Source organism: Eumetopias jubatus, unplaced genomic scaffold, assembly GCF_037043125.1.
Source record: "Eumetopias jubatus isolate StellerSeaLion01/CBP00866 unplaced genomic scaffold, mEumJub1_p1.0 scaffold_2, whole genome shotgun sequence".
Taxonomy (NCBI): domain Eukaryota; kingdom Metazoa; phylum Chordata; class Mammalia; order Carnivora; family Otariidae; genus Eumetopias; species Eumetopias jubatus.
Window position 1 is genome coordinate 85,919,108 of NW_028274808.1, and position 17,920 is coordinate 85,937,027.

The 17,920-nt window shown below is 44.9% G+C and overlaps 1 protein-coding gene across 2 annotated transcripts in view; it reads left to right on the plus strand.

Annotated features, from left to right (window-relative positions):
• The first annotated feature begins 8,072 nt into the window (after positions 1–8,072).
• The window catches only part of MAML3 (mastermind like transcriptional coactivator 3), a 398,403-nt gene continuing 388,555 nt past the window's right edge, over positions 8,073–17,920 (plus strand). For both annotated transcript variants that reach the window (XM_028102224.2, XM_028102225.2), the window contains exon 1: positions 8,073–9,391. In XM_028102224.2, coding sequence (XP_027958025.1) covers positions 8,921–9,391 — 471 coding nt within the window. In that variant the 5' untranslated portion in view covers positions 8,073–8,920. The remainder of the gene's footprint in view (positions 9,392–17,920) is intronic.

A 17,920-nucleotide genomic window follows, 5' to 3' on the forward strand; every position in this document is an offset into this window, starting at 1 on the left:
GGTAGCGGAAAAGCCTCCATCACCAGTAGCTGTCTCCCCTCCTCTGTCCAAAACTTGCATGCCCCAATCAGTAGGACAAAAACCCTGTGGTACCAGGACATACCCTTGTTAGCAAAAAGATTATCAACTATTTACCTTTGCATGATTCTAGGGTCTTGCAAACTACACCCCACCACTATTCCAAGCAGATAATCCTAGTGTTCCTTCTGAACATGCATAGTACTCACCCGTTGGAGTTCTAGAAAATAGTTTTCTCCATCTTGTTGCACACTTAGTTGGGTCATTCTTAAACCTGCCTAGCTCAGAGGAATGTATAGAAATTTGAAGAAGTTGGTATTTAGCAAGTGGATCATTAAACTTTGGAGCCAAAGTTAACCGATTCAGGGCACCTGGGTGGTTCAGTTGGTTGGGTGACTGCCTTCGGCTTGGGTCATGGTCCTGGAGTCCCGGGATCGAGTCCCGCATCGGGTTCCCTGCTAAGTGGGGAGTCTGCTTCTCCCTCTCCCGCTCCCCCCTCTTGTGCTCTCTCTCTCTCTCTCATTCTCTCTCTCAAATAAATAAATAAAATCTTTAAAAAAACCCCACAAAGTTAACCGATTCAGAGCCAATGTGAACCAGGGTTTAGTGACACCAAGAAGAGAATGAAATGATAGTATGTACGGGTTGGAGGGTGAGGGTTGCCTGGGGGAAGGAGGGAGAGTTTGCTAGCAAAAATAAGGTGAAATGTAGAACATTTTCAACTCTTTTTAGCTGTGGAACCCTTATTCAAAGGAAATTTTACTCCAATTTGGAAAAGAAGGCAGCTGGGTTAAAGAGTGGCCCAGACCCATTTGTTCCTCCCCCGACACACAGCAGCCCCTGAGGCCCTCTGAGGGAATTCTCAGGGCTCAACATGGCTTAAAAACCGCTGACCTGGACTGTCTACTAGAGTAACAGTGAAGAATGTAGTTTGCGCAGAGACAAACTAACGCTGCCTAGGCTCTGTTCCAATGTTAAAAGGGGAGCACAGCTGAGGAAAAATGTCAAGCCATTAAACAGGTATCTTGGCGCGATTCTCCATCAGACAACAAAAGTGATGCTTTGTGTTCTTAAACTATTCTATCATATTGTCTTTTACTATTTGGATGGCATGTAGAGGATGGTAAACCGTTGCTTAATATCAGCTGTAATTCCAACTAAGCTTAGGTTAATTATTTTATCCAATCCCCTTCCTACTAGTTTTGTTTTAACTGTGACAAACCTTTTCCTATCCCTCCCTCAGGCTCTGGTCAATCAAGAGCTGACTAGACTTCTCTCATGTCAGCCTGTAGTATGATTTACATTTCCTGAAGCTCCCGTGGAGAGGAAAAGATTTCTGTTCAAGTATGCATCCCTTGCACCTATCACAGGACTTGCCAATAGTCAACAAATATTTGCTGAATGGATGACAAGAGCAGAGACAAGATGGCTAAGGGCCCCATAGAACAGCAACAAAACCACACAACGGGGAATCCGGACAGGTGCCAAATACAGGGGCTTGAGAGCTGATTTGAATACAACTTATGTAAACTCTTTAAGACTTATTTTCTCCTCCATAAAATGGGAGTCATGATATGGTGAAGTTACATTTTTCTGAGGCATCTAGTTGCAGTTATCTTAAAACCCTTACATTATCCATGAAGTAAAATAAGTATGCATGATTTGGTACATCCCTCTACTGACTCTCAGCAACTCCAAAATAATCCCCTTTCCTTCGCTGTTTATTTTTCAGTACAGATGAAGTAGCTATTTACACACACACAAATAAATTGAGAGCATATAGTTGAATTCATGTTAAAGGCACATTTGGGCCAACTCTGGTTTATATATCTTCTAGAGTTCTGGGATTATTAGGCTGCTGAACGTATGAAAAAACCTGGCCTAATATCTGACATATGGCCATGGGTGTACAATTAACGTAAGCCCCTTCCTCTTGCATCAGGACAGACAGCAGGGTGCCGTGAGAGAATCTGTAAGAGGCTGGCTTGACTCTCATCTGCCTCCCTTCCACCCCTGTACTCCTCCAAGCCAATTTACAGAATACCTCAAACCCCAAAGAAACAGCCTTTTGAAAAATAGATTACATCATACTGTGATTGTCTTATATTGCATCCAAATGGTTCTTACAAAATGGCAGCACAGTATTCCTCTCCTCTAGGACAACTGTTCAGGACTGGTCACAAGTCCCTTTCCAACTTTATAACTTTGGTAAATTGTGAACCGTTCGCTCTTTCCCACTCACTCCCCTGACACTGTTATGAAGCTCTGTCCTGGCCAGGCTCCGTGCTAGGTCCAAAGACCGATAAAACACAAGTGAGAGATAAACAAGTAAATAGACAGTTTATTAGTACAATGTGATCATGTAAGTGCCAAGACAGGGCAATTCTCATGATTCTCAGAACGCCGAGGAAGTCACTAACCCAGAACAGGGACGGAGAGAGCAATGGGCAGAGACAGCTTTCTGGAAGGAAGACTCCTGGGCTGAGAGCCTTCTAAACTGCAGCAACAAGTCTCTGCTAAAGTGAGATGTGGGTAAAACACAGTAATTTTAGTTTCAGAGAAATGTAGAATCTTAAAATTTGAAGGAAGCTTAGGAACCTATTTCCATGTCGTGTTTCTTCAATAGCTTGTACTCTGGGGTCAGACTGTTTGGGTTCGGATTCAGATTCTGCCACCTTTAATCTGTGGGGATTAGTTTGGGGGAAAGTTCCTTAAACTCCCTGTGCCTCAGTTTCTTCACTAATGAAGTGAATAAATAATAGAACCCGGAACAGAGCCAGTTTTCAATGAATACTGACCATTAAAAATTATATCCTATGCTATTACTGATCACCAACAAATGCTTACAAGAAAGTACAATTATTCAGTTCTTTGATTGTTTGTTAAATACTTGTTTCTAAAGTTAACAGGTTTTCTGCTCATAGGCCTTCAATAAATAAAAGATTTTATAAACATTTCCCCTAACTTCAAAAGTCTTCAACATCTTATATGGAAGCAAGACCTTGTTCAAGACAGATGCCTTATTATATCAAATTATTTAGCACTGAGAGTAGAGGCATACGTTCAACACAATGAGAGGGTTTTAAAAATTTTGTCTGCTATGGACTTTAGATAACCTTTCTCCTAATAACCATAAAACTATTATACACATATTAAAATACATGAGTAAGAAAATAAATCCCTTTAATTCATATTCTTCTCAAAATTTATGACATGGTCCAGAACTTAGTAAATGCTTTCTTAATACAAAGTGAAAATTAATAATGTAAACAGGGTCTTGCTAGAAATATTTAAATACTTAAGGAAACATACTCTGAAACACCCCTAGTCCATGCGGTATGTCTCACCTATATACAGTTGGTTTACTAGGTAGAAGGAGCTCATTAAAATAATTCCAACAGGCCAGTAATTGTTAGACTAGACAGAGCACATGCTTCAAAAGTAATGAAACTCTATATCTTTAAAGATATTACATAATTAAGATTTTCAGTTAAATAAAGCTGACCTTTCCCCCTAATAAGGAGGTTTTATTATATAGAGGTAGATATTAATATAACATACCTGAAGTGCTAATGCTGAGAAAGGCTAGTCAAATTCACCCTCTGCGATTTGTGCCTTTGTGTTGCTACTTCCTGACTACTCCAAGGTCAGACTCAACACTCCCCGGGAAGGTTGGGGGAAGAGCCTGAGCCCTGGGTGCTGGTGATTCTGGCAGAGCAGATGGTAAAGGGAGTGCAGTCTTTGTCAGAGGTTGCCTGCCCAGGTAATCACTGTGAACTTAAGTGGATTTGGAACTGTCTTCGATTTTTACTCTCTCCTCCACAGAGCTTTCTCTAATATGTTTCATTTTGTGGGACATAACAGGATTTGGGCATTACTACGTTAAACGCAGCTAAACATATTTTGCTGCAAGCTTTCTTGTGGCCTTCAATGTGGTCATGAATCTTTGAGAGAGACCCCGTGCCATCTCCTAAACTTACTTGGCTCAGAAGCCTTTCTGGTGAAACATCTTATAAGACCAGGTTCTTCAGAAACACACTCTAGAAAACACTATCTTTCACATCTATTGCATTGCCAAAGTCAAAAGCGTGAATCAGCTTTAATCCTTTCAATGGAAGCATTGTCACCGGGATAGCGTCTAAACTTTTGGATGGCCTTGCACAACCTGGGTCCCGCTGACCTCCCCAGCCTCGGCCTCATTTCTCAGCACAACCTCCCACACTCGTGCTCCTGTGAGGGAACGACTGGAGGATTTGCTGAAACAGAGCTGGGCCTTGCTCTGGCTGTTTCCTAGCTCCCCACTGAGTACCCCCTCCCAACCTTTGCTTGGCTTACTTCTGCCCAGTTTTTGGTGTGAGTTCAAGGGGAGCCTTTTTAGATCCCCATGCATGCCCTCGAAGCCTCCTTTATATGTTCCCATACCCACTTCATATTAGTGCCATCACTGCATCTCTTGCTCTGAGTCTCGTTGGTCATCACTGAGGTTGGGATTGGGCCCTACACTGCTCTGCTTTCTTACCAGTGCCTAACACAGACATCTGGCACACGGAAGGCCAAAATTCTATTTGTGAAATTGTTGATATGATAGCTCTTGCTAGACAGCTGATGGCACACCCCACTGCTGCTAGTAATTCAGGACCACCAGGGCCCACTCTGTGGGCTTATATAAAGGTTTGCTTACCTTTAGATGGGCAGCAGAGTACTCTTTCATAGTACAGTGACAAAGAGTTCTGTTGATCCACATTAAGCAGGAAGCAGAAGTGGCACATATACTGGAGTTTCTACACAAAGACCTCTTTTTTGACACGGAGACACTGGGCCCTATCAGATGGACATGGGAGGATGATGCAGAGTTGGCTTAAAGAAAAGGAAATCTAGTTCAACTCCTTAGAACTACCAACTTTGGCTCAGAGCCAGAGCCTCAGGACAACCTGGTACAGGTACTTATTCATCATGTTCTTCTTTTTGGCATCCGGAGAGATATCATCAAAGTCTGGGGAGGCAGCCACATAATTTCTTTTTCATCACTGCTATGGCATCTCAGATTTCTTTGCTATTCTAGACCAGCAGCACTGATGATGTGTCCATAGTTCCCGTCTGGAAGTTTTGCTTCACAGCAGGCTCAAAGAAAAGATAAAGATGGTCATGCTATCAGAGTGCATGGTAGGGAAAAGGGACTAAAATGGCTTCCCCAGAACTTGGACTTCTCTATGACTTTCAAGGAGTTCTTTAGGATGGTGATCAACAAAGCTGGAAACCTTGTGGGAGTATATCACAGGAGTCTAGAAGTAGCCAGTATGAAAGCTTCTGTTTCTTCTAAGGTCACTGGAGCAGATTAAGATCTCTAATTCAGCATGACTTGACTATGTTGCTCAAGACTCAAGTCTCGTTCACTTCCTGCTTCTTTCTTCTAATCAGCCAGCACAATTAGGATGGGGTTTCTGACCTCAAGGATGTCACAGTGGAATACTGCACAGGTCAGTTTCCTCAAAGACGCTTCCCCCATTGCCCATTACACCACTTCAGTCCTTTCTGTCCCTACGTTTTGGTCTTGGAGCTTGTGGCTGCCATTCCCACCATCTTCATGAGATGAAAGATGGGTGCCTGCGTGTGTGTGTGCGTGCGCGCGCGCGTGTGTGTGTGTGTACAGACACCCATGAGGAGTCAACCTTTCTTTTTTGTACAGTCCACTCATGCACTAAACTCAAGTAGCAAACTGTAGTTGTGCAAGAATAGCTCCATTTGTCATTGGGGAACTCTGGGGTAAAGCCACAAAATGTGCTCCTCCACCTGTTGGTCCCCCAAAGGGAAGGATGCAAATTCTTTCGTATTTTTGGTTTCCCTTCATGATAGGAGAGGTAAACAGCTTGATAGGAATGCATACTGCTGCTATTGTTGTCATTTTTTTTTTCAGAATTGACAAATTCTCAGTGAAAAATTAAATTCTGAGTCACAGGAAAAAGCTAGCATTAGTACACAGGTTTCAAAACCGAAGACCCAGTACTCAAGACCCTCAAATTTGCTGCCTCTGTAAATCAAACTGTAGTCTTCTATGGGAGATGTACGTGCTTGGAAGGAGAAGGAATAAGAATTAAAGAATTAAAGTATAGTGAAGAGAGAATAGAGTGAATGCAGAGTCATAGCTTCCTCTCTGCAATGAAGCCATGTGTTTCCTGAATTAAGAGAGATATTATTTAGTTAATGTGTGAAAAATACAAAGGCTACTTTGTGATATCTTTTTCTTAATAATTTTCTCTATGTTTTTAGAATCTGAACTGACTTTTTGCTATAGAACTAATTCAGTTAAATTTTCTAACAGACTTGAAGGAGGGGCCGTTATGATACAGAAAGTTGTATGGTAACCAAGTAGCCCTCTGAAATGGTATGGTAGCTTCAATGAGACATACTCTCTCACATTGTTTTCACTCCTTAGAGGTAATCTCACACCACATTAATCAATATTTTGCTGCCCATTTTACCATATAATCCAGTGGATGTTAAAGATATAGTTTACATATAGGCCTGATTAATTGAAGAAAAATATAGCTTCTTATTGCTGACATTATGAGGTTAGAAATAGCATCCTATGCTAATCTGCAATGCCAAGAAATGAAGATGGTTTAAATCAGATCTCATGACTAATGCATGAGATCCAAAGTTCTTTTATTCCTGGCTATTTTAGAAAACTGGGGTATATTTTTACCCTAAAAACTAATTCTATAAGATTTATTGAGATAATACAAAATGCCTTATTATTAATAGCTCACAATCAAGATTTTGTACTACCGATGATCACAGAAATGCTATTTCTCCATTTAAATTTTTAAAAAATTATGTATATGCAATTAAGTCCAGGTTCAAAGATATTATATTTGATCCTTAGTTTAGTTTTGTTTTGTTTTTGATATTCAATATCTGGAAAGATAAAGGAAAGTTTAAATTGCTTTCTGTGGTAGTTATTCCATTTTAATTGTACTTAATTGTGCATTCGTTTAAGCAGAAAGAAATATATCTAGCAATAAGGTAAACCTGTTATTTTTGCTTGTTTTTGTTTTGGTCATGACAAACTGTGAAATGCTGTGTTTTTCCTATAGTTCTAGTCCATGAAATCTGCAATCTTTCCACTTGATTTACGAAGGACCCTTAATTACTGCTGTCATTAGCACCTAGTGTTCAAAACAGTCTGTTAAAATGTACTGTTAGTCTCACCTCCAAGTCCCTGCTTGCTTTATTTTAATTTTTTTCCAAGGGTAGTAAAACAATAATTGCCTTAATAACAACAATCATGTACAGCGAATTAAATAAAATTCCAAGTTTTTTGGTGCCTATGTCTTTTTTGTTCAGAATTCGGTATTTGTGTGTTAAGACTGGCTTAGAGTTTGAACAAGTGTCCATAAGCAGGGTTATTACTAGCAAGGACTTACTACCTGGGTTTTAAAAACGAGTCACTCATTTGTCTTTTTCTTTCCACATGGGTCAGGATGACAGACAACTGCTGTGAAGCTTCAATGTTTCTGCCTGGTCATGCACAGTTCTGCAATATAATGCATAAATGTATAACAAGAACTTGGGCTTGCATGATACCTCGCTTGGAATAAGGAAATCCAGCCAGGCGCGTTCACGCGGCCATCTTCGCGCGCGCGCGCGCTCACACACACGCTCGCGCGCACACACTGACACACACACACACAGACACACACACGCACAGACACACACACACACACACACACACACACACACACAGGTCAAAAGTTGATTCATTCCCGAGATCCCCCAGAATCTTTTCTTTTTCTCTTTTCTGGCAGCTCGGCATCCAGTCAGGGTAGTAGTGAGGTTGGGGGCGTGGAGGGGCGGGGAGGGCGAGGCGAGGGAGGCGGGAGCCGGGTGCCGGTGCGTGCGCGCCCGCTCCTGCCGGGTGAGAGTCCGGGCCGGGTTTTGCGCCGTGTCCCTCGGCTTGTCTCACGGCCTCCAGCCGCCGCCGCTGCCGTGTTTACTGAGCTCGCGCGTCCTGATATCACTCCGCTGGCATGGAGGAGGAGGAGGAGGTGGAGGAGCGAGAGGAGGAGGAGGAGGCGGCGGCGGTGGCGGCGGCGGCGGCGGCGGCGGCGGCGGCGGCGGCGGCGAGCAGTTGATCATTGTGATGGTGGCAGGAGCAGCGGCGGCAGCGGCAGCCCAGCCGAGCGTTAGGGGCTGCTCTCCGCGCGGCGTTTTGCAAAGGACTTCACCGATCTACTTTTGCAGTCGCCTCGGACTGTCCATGTGTTTACTTCCCCCAGCCCGAGGATTCGATATCTAGGTTCCTGTGAAATGCAACTGAGCAGCCAAAGTACTTTGAGAACACGGGGCGGCATAAACACCAAAACTTTTTTGTGGAAGGAAAATGCAATAAGCAAGCTTGCCGTTTTCCGATGCGGTGTGGAGTGAGTGTGTGTCGCGCGTGTCCGCACTGGAGGCATATGCTTGTGTGTGTACATGGGGTGTATTTTTCGGTACGTAGGGAGAAAATGCTTGCCAACCACCGGAAATCTCCTGGAATTTATTAGAAAATAATGGATTATAAAAAGAAGGCAGGAGAGGAGCGGATCTCCCCTTGAGTTGCAACCCGATTTGCTGCTGGTTCAGTTTGTTGTGATTCTTTTTGTTGATAGGTGTCTGATGGTATTCTGATAACACCCCCCTTTTTTCCCCTCGAGCTTTACAGTTTAAAAAAAGGAAACAAAAAAAACCCACCCCAAAATCTCTCCCCCTTTTTTTCGCCCCGTCGGGATCGCTGTTTCCATCCATGTGCTTGCGTCTCCCCCGCGTTCCACTTAAACTATTTTAATTCTTGGACCCAAGGAGGAGGCTGATAGGGGGGTGGATAAAAAAAAGTTCTTCCAAAATAGTGTGCCCGGGGAGCAGGATGGGGGATTTCGCAGCCCCCGCTGCTGCCGCGAATGGCAGTAGTATTTGCATCAACAGTAGCCTGAACAGCAGCCTCGGCGGGGCCGGGATCGGTGTGAATAATACTCCCAATAGTACTCCCGCTGCTCCGAGTAGCAATCACCCCGCTGCCGGCTGCGGCGGCGGCGGCTCCGGGGGCCCCGGCGGCGGCTCGGCGGCGGTCCCCAAGCACAGCACCGTGGTGGAGCGGCTCCGCCAGCGCATCGAGGGCTGCCGGCGGCACCACGTCAACTGCGAGAACAGGTATCAGCAGGCTCAGGTGGAGCAGCTGGAGCTGGAGCGCCGGGACACCGTGAGCCTCTACCAGCGGACCCTGGAGCAGAGGGCCAAGAAATCGGGCGCCGGCACGGGCAAGCAGCAGCACCAGAGCAAACCCCAGCAAGATGCGGAGGCTGCCTCGGCGGAGCAGAGGAACCACACGCTGATCATGGTGAGGGCGCACTGGCAGCAGGCGTGGGGCGCGCGCGTGGGGGGGGGGCGTGGAGCTTCTTATATGGGGGGAACGGGTGTCTGATTTGTACGGTGGCGAGATGGGCTGAAGCCGAAGGGTTAACATCAACTTTTCTGGAGGAAAAGCTGCCGTCGTCGCTACCTGTTAATCTGTCAGGGTTGTCAGATTTGGGGAAGAGGGGGCGAGAGGGGAGAAGCCAGTCACGACTGCGAGGGGCGGAGGGAGCCTGGAGGAGCGTCGGAGTGAGGCACTGGAAAAGTTTTCCCCCCCTCTCCCTTTCTTAGATAGGGATTTGAAAGAGAGTGAACCCAGAGTTGAAACCTCGCTCCTCCTCTTCACGACTCCCCACCCCACCCCTTGCCGTGCCGCTTCGCCTTCCCAGACCCGTCCCCCTTCGCCCACCCCTCTCAGCACATCCGCCGGGTGCAGGGAGAAATTGATGCTGTCGCAGATTCTGGGCGGGCACCAGGCCCTCAACCCCTGGGGGGGGGGGGGAGGAAGGGAGAGGCTCTCGCCTCCTCTCCCTAGCTCACCTCCTTTGGACTGAGAAAGTCTGAGAGTTTTGTGAATGAACTTTGAAGTGGGTGAGAAGCGAGCGAGGGTGGCTGCGCGCGCGCGTTTGCGGGAGCGCGCGCGAATGCGCTCTCTCGCCGCTCGAGCCCCGAGGCTGGCCCGGCAGGTGAAGCGGCCGGGAGGGTCCAGGGGGGAGCGGCCTGGCGGGTGTTAGCAGGGGAGAGCTACGCCCCCGGCCTGCAGCCAGAGTCCCGACCACGCAACTCCGCTGGGAATTCTTTCTCCTCCTCCTATTAAACTTGCTTGCACCGAGCCGGCTTCAGCCTCCACCCCGCTCCCCGCCAACTTTCCAGGCTGGTCTAATAAGCCCGGAGGAGTGGAAGGTAGCTGGGAGGTGAAAGAGGCTTAAATGGCAGGGTGGGTGGGTTCGAGGTAGATGAGCAGCCAATGGCTTAACTTCTCGGGGAGGAAGGGGCAGTTCCCACCCCCTAACCCTGAGGGTAGAATCCTTTCTCTTATCTTCTCTCTCCGGTTCTTTTGCTTTCCTTTCTGGGGTGGGGGGGGAAGCCGGAAGCTTGGGAAAGGTGTCTTCAACCCCCTCCCCCACCGCGCCGCCTGGCTTAGTGCTGCGCGTGTGTGCGGGGTGGGCCGGGCTGTGGGAATCCAGGAGCGCGGCCCGGCCGCGCGCGGTCTCCCGTTTCCTTTGCCGACCGCCCCTCGATCGGCCGCGCAGGGCCCGGCGCGGGCGGCCCCCTCAGTATGCGGTTTATACATCGCGCACATCCCGGGTCTGGGAGTCCTCGGCGCCGGGGGTGGTGCCGGTGCGGCCGCGGGCTTTCGCCCGCACTCTGGCCGGCGCTCCGTGACAAAGAGCCGGCTAGGGGGTGGGGAAGAGGAGAGGCCGCAGCGCTCGCTCCCCACCCTCTCCACCTACCCCCACCCCGCACGTGAAGAGGAACAATTTGTTTATCTTGGGCTTCAAGAATCCTTCCCTCCTCCCCGTTCTCCGAGGCCGCCCAGCCCCTCCCCCTCCCCCTCCCCACCCTCCTCGGCGCGATCCTGCCCAGTCCCGCCGGCTGCACCTTCCCTCCTCCCCCTCCTCTTCCTCCTCCTACATCCTTCTAGCCCGCCTTTCCCCTCCCTCTCGGTGCGCGGCCGTGGGGGGAGGGAGCGGGAGGCGCTTTGTCCGCCTGGCGGCCGGGCTCTGCCCCCGAGGCCGCCCGGCTGGGAGGGGCGCTGCGCCCCGCGGCTCTGCCTCCTCCGCCGGGGCCGCCCGCGCCCCGCGCGCCCCACACTCCCTAACCCCCGGTCCTGCCCCGAGCGCGAAGAAGAGGCGGACTCTGTTTAGAGGAAGAACGTCTGTCACCGGAGTCAGGGAGGGAGGTTCTGGCTTTACAAACAGGAAGCCGAAAGCCACTGGCACACTGTAGCTTTTCTGATTGTAGCCGGAGGCGGGGCCGGACCTGCATCTCGACTGTATCTCGCGTACCCTTCTCCTACCTATTTCTCTCCCAGTCCGCGTGGTCTCCCTCTCCCCGCCCCCCTCGCGCCCTTCCACATACGGGGAGACTCACTTTGTGAACCTAAGACTGAAGTAGATTTTGAAAGGCGCTGACAATTTCATGCCTACCTGCTCCACCCCCTCTTTTCATGTGTTTGTACACCCCACACGCACGAACTGCGTAAAAATAGGCTTTTTTTTTTTTTTTTCCGTGAGGCTCCAAAATCTCAGCACCACGCAATTTCTCCCGAGCTTTCGGGGTGGAGGACTGCGGTGGCGTTACCTCGCCAGCTGGGCAACGCTGGAACAAAAGCCAGTACCCTTCCCGGTGCCCGGTCGCTTTCGATCGCAGGCGAGAGCAGTAGAGTTAGCGGCCAGAAAGTTTTCATGTGTGGGTTAGGTTCTCTCGAGGCTGCCCTGTGGGCCTTCGGAGGGGGAGAGGGAGGATTCGGGGTGTGCGCTCCCGGGTTATAACACACCCGCAGGTGGAAGGAGGTCGAAGATCCTGACGTTACCTGGAAGGAGGTAGCAAGCTCAAGCCAGAGCTTACTTTTGAAAATACAAAGACAATGCTTACTTGGATGGAGGAGACATAAGCTATAAATATCATAGTGAATCCCAGCTTAGCAAGTTAACAGACTTGAAAAATGATTGCCTGAAGAATAGCGTTTGTCTGTCAATTTTGTGACAATTTAGCCCATTGATTAGATTGACGTAAATGCCAAGGCTATGTACCAAACAGTATATTCTAGCTTCAACTATATTTCACATATACATCTCCCACTGATATCCGTGGGAAGTATGTGTGATGAGTGTAATGAAAATAAACAGCCTTAATTCTTAAGCAAAGAGTTGCATGTAAAAAAAAAAAAGTTTTTTTCTCTTCAACTCTTCTTAAAAAAAGAGTTGCATGTACACACAAAAAAGAAAATAACATCATTCTTGATAAGCTATTAAAAATAATTAGTTTAAAAATTCGCATTGGCCCTTGAAAGAGTACTTTAACTTAATCTATGTATGAGATAAAATCTTGGAAGCAGAGGTTGCAAAAATAATGTTGAATCTTCATTTTCTTGACTTGGCTGCTGGATTATAGTTGGGCTCTGGTGGGGCACAGAGCAATTACATTTAGTTCTCAGATTGGGCTGTCTATCTGGAAAACCCCCAAAGAAAAGCAATAATCAAGCAGAGCCAAATAATAATAATGGTGATGATAAAAATAAAGATGAGTAGGATTCTTTTCTGTTTTATTGCTATTGTTTACCTTCTTAGGGCCACTATGTCCAAAGTACTAAATATCGATTCGTTCTCTTTCTGCCTGGTTTGGGTTAAGGAGGCAGTCTAATCAGTTCTTTACCTCTTTTGATTTGTTTTCTTATCTTATACATTTATAAGCACAGGCATGAAAACAAAAAATAAACAAGCAAACAGAAAGCAGGATGGGTGAAGTGAAATAGAAATCTTCCTTGGTTCCAGGCTTCTAGAAGGATACCTAGGTTTTGTGTGGATTCCTAATAGCCCTGCCTGTTAAGAGAGCAGGGAGCTAGCTCAAAAAGGCCTCTGTTGGAAGCTGCAGTATCTCAGGTGAAAGGTAATTTCTGGACATGTAGTCAGTCAAATGACATTTACCCATCCGCCCCCCCCAAGACACTTGCAGTTTGTATAGAAGGGATTGTCCCTCATAGAGTTGTTGGTGAGAATTGTTGATTTCACTTATTAAAGAGTCTCAGGTAAAAAGGTGTCTTTTCCTAAAATAGTTTTAATTATTTGTGGTAACAAAAGACATAGTTCATTCTCTGTACATGGAACAGAAGGCCTGGTTAAAATTCTAAGGTAAACTCCAATTGACACAAATTCATTTTCAAGTCATAGACTGACTTGACAGAGGTGTAATCATTCAGGCACACCAAAAAGCATGACAGTGCAGTCTTCAGAATTTCAAAATGGTGGTAGCCTTACTTGACCTGGTTCAGTCCTGTGTTTTCATGACCTTTTCACTCTGTTAGCACCGTTATAACTTTCAAAGTGTGCTTAATTTATACGGAGTTTACAGACTGCATAAATCTGTGTGGTTCTTGCTCTGAAGAGTTTATCACATAAAATTCAATTGATAATAAACTTATTAATTACTGAGTATTGGAGAAAACAGCAACCTATCCAAAATTTTCTCATCCATTCGTGGAACAGATCCAGGAAATGTCAACATATTAGTCCAATGCTAAACCTCCTTATAAATGAATCTGGTTTCCCATTTCTTACCCTGTTGAAGGTAAATTACTGGCTCTGTATCCAGGTTTTTTGGCAGGCTTGTAATGTCAAACCATTTCTAAATCTTTCATAGGAACCTTTTCATTGGCTTATCCTGTTCTGCTATCCTGGGTGATAGGATTGACAGTTGCTTCTTGAAAAGCTTTCCATAGCCCACACAGGGTGTGCCTTAAGTTTGTGAAAAACTTTCTGGAATTTCATTTCCCTGTGCTTCACAAGTGTTGTCTTTTAATTATTAAGAAACATTTTTTTTAAAGCTCCAATACATATTTAATTATATTATTTATGTTCTTTGGTGGTGGTGCATTTTATTTAGTACCGGCAGCTAGAGATCAGAAAAGTAGAAGCACATTTAGTTAATCATTAATCATAATCTACAAAATGCTCTCAGGGCTGAGTTCCTTTCCAGGGAAAGCTGAGTTTTCAGGCAGGTGGTATATTTGATACTTTCCATTCTGACTCATTAGAATTATAAGGGCAAGTTTTAGAATCTTTGTAGGTTTGTGTTACCTGATATGAGGAAAATAAACAGTCCAGGTATATGGTTTACTGACACTTCTGTAAGAAGAAAGATGAGAATTTTAAACATTAAAATAGAGTTATGTAGAGTCATTACATAAATATCTGAGACCAATAGCAAACTGTTATTAAAGAGGTTTCCTGACGGAACTCTTCCATTGGTTGACATAGGGGGGTATCTATCCCTCTTTCTCATCCTAGTGCTACTGCCATACAAGGAATCCAGTATAATAAACCATTTTCCACATCACATAGTAATTCTTGGACACATTTGAAGTACTTATATATTATTTAATAGCATGGAATTTTATTTGTGATTAGTGCTCTGTGTTTGTTAATTAACAGTTCTGTACTGTATTCTTGAGTTTAGAATGGCTAAATTCTGTCATCTTTTCCACATTACTCATTATAGAGAACTGTGAAGTCAACCAGACATCAAAATCTCATAAAGAGGAACATATTTAAAACTGAGTCCCATGATTTTTATAATATCTGCCTTTTAACTCTCCCAAATAGCTTTGCATTTTTTCACTCTATTAATCAGAGGCTGTTTATCCAGTTTTCAGACCCTGTAGTTGCTTGCTTTGTTTTTCCTTCCCCTCCTGCTGCCAACCTTTTGGTCTTTTCAATGACCTTTAGCACCTTTACCAAAGAGTGGGAAGAAGCAATAAGAAGAGAAATTTAATTTCAGTGCTTCCTCCTCTCATAACTAATGAAACTATTGGGGAGGATGCCAATTATTTTGGATTAATTATGGATTTGATTTTGTATACCATTTACTCTTCATTAGCACAAATAATAGAGAATAGACTGAATTTTAAAATTTCAGTTCATTCGTTCAGCAGTGTTGCTACATAGGTCATAGTGCTTCATAGAAGTTAAAATGCTAAATCACACTCTTGCATCCAAGACTGAGTATATACTTGGTAGGTTTTTCAGTATTATTCTAGTTAGGTTTAAGGGGGATAACCAGTTTTTATTTGTTTGTTTTTTAATCAGCATTAGGCTTGATGCCAGTGACTTCTCAACAGCTTCGGGCTGAGTTATGTCCCCATCTCCTGACATTTTAAGTAAAATAATATGCTTTACTTTCCTGTTGTTTGAAACTAAGTTGACAATGGTTTCTGTTTGTTTTAACAAAGCTGATTTACAGATGACTGCTCCAAAGTTATAGGATCCCCCAAATTAAATTTCATTAAAAATACAGCATGCTTTTCAGACAGACACATTCCAAAAATTCATTATTCATGTTTGTGAGTTGGAAATGTAGCTTCTGGAAAATCAGCTATCACTGAGAACTGATTAATTCTCCTAACTTAAAAACAAAACAAAAAACTCTTGTTTAAACCTAGGAGAACTTAAAGAACTAAACAAATAAGGTTGGATAAAATTACTTAGAGGATGGAGTTGAGAGCTTGCTATATAATAAATACTTAAAGATCATAGTTTCATTTAATGGATCAGAGAAGGGACACACCTTTCTCCCTTCCCCCCCCCCACCCCCCTTAAGTCTACCTGGCTGTTCCATCTGTTGAAAGGTTGAGGAGCTTTTGAGTTGTGGATAAGCAAGTCCATTTGGGAAAGAAGCACAGTATTCCCTTAGGGCCACATAACACATGTGCATAGAAAAAGGAAGTTACTGCTATGGTTCAGGTTTTTTAAGGCAAACTGTGCGTACTATTCTTGGGGGAGTTTAATAAAAATCCCTAAAGCCTTGCGGTACTTACTCTGACAAAAGGAAAGTGATTCCTTAAGAATAATTTAGACACGGGGTGCCTGGGTGGCTCAGTGGTTAAGCGTCTGCCTTCGGCTCAGGTCATGATCCCAGGGTCCTGGGATCGAGCCCGGCATCGGGCTCCCTGCTCCGTGGGAAGCCTGCTTCTCCCTCTCCCACTCCCCCTGCTTATGTTCCCTCTCACTGTGTCTCTCTCTGTCAAATAAATAAATAAAATCTTAAAAAAAAAAGGATAATTTAGATACTTCTTTTTAATTATGTTGGACCTCCCATTGGTTGGAATGACCTTTATGCTAAGGTAGGATCTTTTAAAATACAAATAATGAACATTCATCCTCCTTAGCAATGAATGGCTTAACCACTGTACAAAACTGGAGTGAAATATTTAATTTTTTAACTAAGAGCCTCCAGAATTTCCTTTCTAATTCCTTAAATCTCCACCCTGTTGGGTAGAATCTGGTTGTGTAATGTTTCATGTTGTGGACCCTTCAGCCCTCAACTATATAGGCTATTGATTACGTGTGCATGTGAAGACGTTGTTAGGATACATTACTGTATATCTCTTCTCCCCTCTCACAATATCTTTCAACACCTCCAGAAAACTCATATCTGGACAGAGGCTCCTTTCCCTTCAAAGGAAAAGGCTGAAGTGCTGTGAGTCTGTTTGTGCGGATTCAACCTGGATTGTAACCCTGACTCAAAAGGATTGCGCGGCTCTAAGAGACAAGCTCTGCCAGTGCCCTTTATTCTCACAGTGGTTGGTTATTTTTCTTTCTTTGATTGTTTGTTAGATACTGAAAGCAGCTCAGGGATTGAGAGTGAATCTAAAGGGATTGGTACCCAGGAAAGGGCTTTAAGGAACTAGTGTTAAGGTGGCAGAGGCAAAAGGGGATGAAGATTTTGGAGGCATCACCTGGAATGGATGGCAAGGGGGAGAAACGAGAGATGATCGGTTTTGCTCATTTGTGGTAAGCAGACAAGTGTCCTGGTGTCTTGGGAGCTTACAGAGGTGAAGTGTGCTTTTAGTAGTCTATTCTGAACCTTCAGACCTTACAAAAACTCATATGTATATGTTTTCAAGAGCCAATGGCAATATTGTTTGTATATGGAAAAAATCATGTTCCTAAAATATTTTCATGCTTTCTTAAATGATTACTACTGCCATTGGATGGATTTACTACTTATAGGATTCCTTTAAGTCACTGATTTTTAAATCGATGGAGATTTTCTCCCTTCCCCTCCCTGGGAACATTTGGCAATGTTGGGAGACATTTTTGGTTGTCACACTGGAGGGACTCTACTGAGGTCCAGTGTCTAGAAGCCAGGAATGAAGCTAAATATCTTACAGTGTGCCCACAGTACCTGGTCTAAAATATCAGTGTTGCTGCTATTGAGAAACCCTGCTTTAAATAAGGAGCTCCCCTACGATGTTGAAAATACACAGTGTGGCTTTATTCACAGCTTTTCAAAAACACTCTTATTACTTAAGGAGTGGAGAAAGGAGGAGGTGCGGCAGAGAGTACCTTGGAAGGAGTTAAAGGGCTGCTGTGCTGCATGGCCGCTCCAGCCACGTGACCATCGGACTTTTCACTTCCTGACTGTCCGCCTCTTGTCTCCTTGCCTGGCAGAAGGGGAACAGTGATCATTTGTTTATACATCACAGAGTGATTGTTAGGCCCCAATGAACGAATATGTAAGAGTCCCAAAGACTTTACGGCACTATGCTAATCCAAGGCCTATTTTTATGAGTTACTTGCATATCACTTAATTGTTCGCCTCCCGCAGGGGCAGACGTAAAGTTGAGTAGTTGGAGGCTTGTTTCACTCAGGCATAAGCCAACATCTAATGACTAGGTATTGAGCAACTGCTACATCTTCAACATGATTTCTAGGCACTGGGGATACCGTGGTGAAAGGGGCATCCTTGCTTTCATTGGATGCACACTGCAGAACATGGTTTCCTGGTTCCGTAG